This window comes from Triticum dicoccoides, chromosome 3B (genome assembly GCF_002162155.2).
Source record: "Triticum dicoccoides isolate Atlit2015 ecotype Zavitan chromosome 3B, WEW_v2.0, whole genome shotgun sequence".
In the NCBI taxonomy this organism is placed as follows: Eukaryota; Viridiplantae; Streptophyta; class Magnoliopsida; order Poales; family Poaceae; genus Triticum; species Triticum dicoccoides.
In genome coordinates, this window is record NC_041385.1 from 577,369,537 (window position 1) to 577,375,535 (window position 5,999).

Sequence of the window (5,999 nt, forward strand, 5' to 3'; positions counted from 1 at the left end):
TGCGCCCCTTCAAAACCTGTGTTAGATGTACCCACGTGGCCATTGAGGTCTCCTCCTATGAAGAGCTTCTCACCAATCGGTACACTCGTAACCATGTCTTCCAAGCCTTCCCAGAACTCCCTCTTGGTGTTCTCATTGTGGCCTACTTGCGGGGCATATGCGCTGATAACATTGAGAACCAAGTCCTCAGCTACCAGCTTGACCAGGATAATCCGGTCCCCACGTCTCCTGACGTCTACCACTCCATACTTGAGGCTCTTGTTGATCAAGATGCCTACGCCATTTCTGTTTGCAGCCGTCCCCATGTACCACAGCTTGAAGCCGGTATCCTCCACCTCCTTCGCCTTCTGTCCTCTCCATTTGGTTTCTTGGACGCAAAGGATATCAACACCTCTCCTCACTGCTGCATCAACTAGCTCCCGAAGCTTCCCTGTCAGAGACCCTACGTTCCAGCTACCTAAGCGAATCCTCCTAGGCTCGGCTAGCTTCCTTACCCTTCGCACTCGTCGAGTCAAATGCGAAGACCCTTGCTCATTTTCCACTACATCCGGGCGCCGATGTAGCGCGCCACTAAGGATGCGACGACCCGATCCTCGCTCACTTGCCACCATATCCGGATCAAGATACGGCGCGCCACTTGGGGGGTGACGGCCCGGCCCTTGCCCATTTTCCACCACATCCGGGTTCCGATGTGGCGCGTCGCTGAGAGGGTTACGCCCCAACGAAAATCTTTTGGGTTTCATTTCCATAAGAGTGGCTGAGTTTTTACGTTGGCTCGCCAAGCCTATCACAACCCTCCTCCTTTATCCGGGCTTGAGACCGGCTATGTTGAGACATCCGCCTATTGAGTTAAAATCAAGTGAGCCAGTGTTGGCTTAAAATCAACTTGTTCCGCCATCGAGCTACATAAATAAGTCATTTTTTCGAATCAACTTGTTTCCGCGTATATACTCAGCTCATTTTTTCGAGTCAATTTTGAATCAATCCAATAAACGAGTTGATCTTGAGTTCCTCACTAGCTTGAGCTTTTCTTGCAGAGGTCTACAGATTATGGGCCAAGTGCCGCCCAAAATCCATGGAGTCTACGGAACATCTCCCTGGTTCACCAGTCGTTACCTGTTCCTCAAAAAAAAAAAACAGTTGTTACCTCGCTTACATGACGGCCCCACGGCCCTAACGCGCGGCATGGGTCCACCTGCGCCCTCCCAAAGCCCACTGCTAACTGAAACGAACGTGCATCTTTCTGGTAAGCAATCTCCCTCCCACCCCCGCCCCCGGAATCCCGATCCCCTCCTGGATCTCGCCGCGCGTCCGAAGCCAAGCGCGGCCACGATGCCCGCCGCGGCCGCCTCCGGCGGCGGCGTGGCCGACGCCGAGGAGCTTTTCCGCACCAAGCGCGTCGCCGAGATCCGCGAGGTGGAGGCCGCCACCCGCCGCGAGATCTCCGCCAAGGAGGAGGAGCTCCGGCAGCTCGTCGGCCGCAGCTACCGCGACCTCCTCGACTCCGCCGACTCCATCCTGCTCATCAAGCAGTCCTCGGACGCCATTTCGGAGAACCTCTCGCGCGTCTCCGACTCCCTCTCGTCGCTCTCCCCGCCCGCCGACGCCCCGAGCGCCAGCGCCAGCGCCGCCTCGTCCTCCTCTTCCGGGGGCCGCGCGCGGCTATACGCCGCGGCGGCCCGCGCCAAGTACCTCGTCGACACGCCCGAGCACATCTGGGGCCGGCTCGACGAGGGGATGCTCCTGGAGGCCGCGGGGCGCTACATGCGAGCGCAGGTCGTGCACCGCCTGCTCTCCCGCGACGCCGCCGCGGCGGCGCGGTTCCCGCTGCTCGCGCACCAGGCGCAGCTAGTGGAGGCGTTCCGGCCCCAGATCGCGCAGCGCGCCCGCGAACGCCTGGCCGACCGCCGCCTCCCTGTCTCGGCCCACGCCGACGCACTCGCGGCTGCAGCGGCGATCGACGCGCCGTCGCTCACCCCGTCCCAGGCGCTGCTGCTCCTCCTCTCTTCTCGCCGCGCCTGGATCTCGCAAGCTCTGACCGTGCTAGCCTCGGATCCGTCCTCCTACACCTCCGTGCTGTGCGATGTTGCTGGGATCGTTCGGGTCACTCTCGGCCACGTCGGGCAGCTATTTGTGCCTGCGCTCACCGACTTGCCGATGTTCTACAAGACAGTGCTCGAGTCGCCGCCCCCTGCACAGCTGTTCGGTGGCATTCCAGACCCAGACGAGGAGGCACGGTTGTGGAGAGAACACTGGGATCAGCTTGAGGCTACCATGGTGCTACTTGAGCCGGATACCGTGGCACGAACCTGTACAGATTGGCTTAAGGAATGTTGTGATGAGATGTTTGGTGTGATTGCCGGGTCGCAAAGGCTAGTTGATGCCATCGGGAGTGGGGAGGGACTTGGCTCCGCGCAAAGGCTCATTCGTGAGAAACTAGATGACAGAGCAGGACTGGAAGGGAGTTTGGAGCAGTGGCTGAAGAGTGTGTTTGGATCAGAGATTGAATCCCCATGGGATCAAATCCGTGGGTTAATCTTGAAAGAAGGCAAGGATATTTTTGAGGGCTGGATGGAGGAAGCATTTGTGCAACGCATGAAGGACATTGTGCATTCAGAGTTTGATAGCTTGGTTGGTAGTGTTAATGTGATGGAATCGATTCAGGCTATTGGTGCTAATGCTGGTCCTAAGGATGCTGCTGATTTCCTGGTGCATGTGCAAAAAGCTTTGACTGGGGGCAGCGTATGGTTCTCAGAATCTAAGATCAAGAAAGGTGGAATTTTGGCACATTTGAAACCAATTGCTGACGAGAATGACTTCCACAGCTGCCTAGCCTCGTATTTTGGGCCGGAAGTTAGTCGCATCAAGAATGCAATTGACGGCAAATGCAAGAGTATTCTTGAGGACCTTTTAAGCTTTGTTGAGTCACACAATTCAGTACAGAGATTGAAGGAGTTGGTGCCATTCATCCAGGAGAAATGCTATAAGACCATCTTGGGAGTACTGGACAAATTAGAAGCCGAACTTGGAAACCTTTCTGATGCATTGGGAACGAAAAAGGGGGATGACAACGTGCCTGCTGCATCTGTTATTGTGGAGCGGTCTCTCTTCATTGGCCGCCTCTTGTTTGCATTGAGATATCATTCAAGTCATGTACCCCTGATACTAAGCTCCCCAAGGCAGTGGGTAAAGGATTCTGGTGGTGCAGCATTTGCCAGGTTATCATCGCCCACGCCAAGACATTCAAGAGCATCTTTTGAGTCGTCATCACCTTTTACCCCCAGAAGACAATTTGACAGCCCTAGGAGTCCTGGAAGGCAATTTTCTGAAAGCCCCAGAAGACAATCTATTGCTGCTGCTGCTGCTTCCTTGTTTGGTGCTGATGATAGCTCCAATCCCAGACTTGATGAACTCAATAAGACCCTAAAGGCACTGTGCATTACGGCTCACACTTTGTGGATAACATGGGTGTCTGCTGAATTATCAGACCTTCTTTCATATGCTCTAAATAGAGATGATTCATTATCCTCATCAACTCCTTTAAGGGTACACCCTCAGTATCGCTCGTTTTTTATTTGTTGTTTGAATCATTTGATCATTCTTAGTTATATCACACTGTCGTATCTACTAACTAGTTACGTCATTAAATACAACAACAACAACAAAGCCTTTAGTCCCAAACAAGTTGGGGTAGGCTAGAGGTGAAACCCATAAGATCTCGCAACCAACTCATGGCTCTGGCACATGGATAGCAAGCTTCCACGCACCCCTGTCCATAGCTAGCTCTTTGTCGATACTCCAATCCTTCAGGTCTCTCTTAACGGACTCCTCCCATGTCAAAATCGGTCGACCCCGCCCTCTCTTGACATTCTCCGCACGCTTTAGCCGTCCGCTATGCACTGGAGCTTCTGGAGGCCTGCGCTGAATATGCCCAAACCATCTCAAACGATGTTGGACAAGCTTCTCCTCAATTGGTGCTACCCCAACTCTATCTCGTATATCATCATTCCGGACTCGATCCTTCCTCGTGTGGCCACACATCCATCTCAACATACGCATCTCCGCCACACCTAACTGTTGAACATGTCGCCTTTTAGTCGGCCAACACTCCGCGCCATACAACATTGCGGGTCGAACCGCCGTCCTGTAGAACTTGCCTTTTAGCTTTTGTGGCACTCTCTTGTCACAGAGAATGCCAGAAGCTTGGCGCCACTTCATCCATCCGGCTTTGATTCGATGGTTCACATCTTCATCAATACCCCCATCCTCCTGCAACATTGACCCCAAATACCGAAAGGTGTCCTTCCGAGGTACCACCTGGCCATCAAGGCTAACCTCCTCCTCCTCACAGCTAGTAGTACTGAAACCGCACATCATGTACTCGGTTTTAGTTATGTCATTAAATGCTATTCATATTTTTATTAGGGGAAACTTTAGCGAGGTATGAAGATATATATATCTAGAGCAACATTAGTGACACATAACAATAACAACTGTAAGAATTGTACAACCTACTGGACATGACTGAGGCAGGGCATTCTCTCTGATTAAGTGATATAATAATAATACTTGCAGAATTTATCGAACAAGAGGAATTTGCCTGTCGGTAGAACCACACTTTTAGAGTAGTATCTCATAGGATGTTTGATAGGTTGATATGTAAAGGCGCACCTTTTCTAGACGCTAAATAATTGTTTTGGCCATAGTTGTACTTTGGAGTGGGTTTGTATATATTCAGGGGTTACATCCTTTTTAAAGATTTCAGCATCACTCTGTTGCTCCATCTATTTTATTGTAAAAAGGGAACATCTTATCTTGTTTATGTATTCACATGGATATGCAGTGCTGGTCGTTTTAATTACACTGTATGGTTTCCTTGTCAGGGATGGGAAGTTACAGTCATCAAACAAGAGGAATCTACCGATGGTCCCTTGGAGATGCAAATAGCTCTTCCATCAATGCCTTCACTGTACATTATATCCTTTCTTTACCAAGCATGTCTGGAGATTCATAAAATTGGAGGGCACATCCTGGACAGAATTATATTGCATAAATTTGCCTGGGATTTACTACAGAAGGTATGTTATATGGTAACAATTTATCAAGATGCATAACACTTCATTATTGTTCTGATACTTCATTATTTCAAGCGAAGAACCATAGAATTTTCAAGCCAAGAACCAAAGAATTATTTGCAGCATTTGTACCTAAGCTGTTTTACCATGCATCTGCATAAAAAACAGTAACTTATTGTGTTTGTTAGCACTTATTGTTGAGTTCTGTAACTACCTTCCCTAGTTGTGTTCTTGACCCAGAAGCTAAGCATGACAAAACTATTGTTTAACTAATCAATGTTGCATATTCTGTTTGCTGGTTTTCACTTTATAGCTGAATAATAGCATGCTTTATTTTCTGACAGTATTACTGAAGACTCGGCTCTATGAGATAATGTATATGTATTTTGGCAATATAATTCAAGGATACTCCCTCCGTCCGCGAATAAGTGTACTTCTAGCTTTTGTCTTAAGTCAAAGTTTTGAAATTTTGACCAACTATGTACAAAAGAGTGATAACATATATGACATCAAATTAATAATATTATGAAAGTACATTTCAAAATAGATCTAGTGATATTAATTTAGTGCCATAAATGCTAGTACTTTTCCCTATAAAGTTGGTCAAAGTTTTAAAACTTTGACCTAGGACAAACGCTAGAAGTACACTTATTCGTGGACGGAGGGAGTAGTTGATACTATTACTAGCAAAAGAGCCCGTGCGTTGCAACGGGGGAGAAAACATAACACACACTCTTAACCCAACAACCATCACCCAACACCACAATAGGTCCATCTCCTTTATTTTTGCGAGGCATCATATTTGTGTTGTCGCTTATCCTCCTTCTCACCCTCGCCGGCGATGGCCTGGGTGTTCACACACAAAAAAAAACGTGTTTGAATATGTTTAATCCTAAGGTGTCTCTATCTCCCTCTCTCCTCCCT

General features: G+C 49.2%; 1 protein-coding gene across 1 annotated transcript in view; it reads left to right on the top strand.

Moving 5' to 3' along the window:
• Positions 1-1,255: 1,255 nt before the first annotated feature.
• The window catches only part of LOC119277188 (conserved oligomeric Golgi complex subunit 1-like), an 11,257-nt gene continuing 6,513 nt past the window's right edge, over positions 1,256-5,999 (top strand). Inside the window, exons 1-2 of the mRNA XM_037558430.1 lie at positions 1,256-3,546; positions 4,884-5,078. Coding sequence (XP_037414327.1) covers positions 1,333-3,546; positions 4,884-5,078 — 2,409 coding nt within the window. The 5' untranslated portion in view covers positions 1,256-1,332. The remainder of the gene's footprint in view (positions 3,547-4,883; positions 5,079-5,999) is intronic.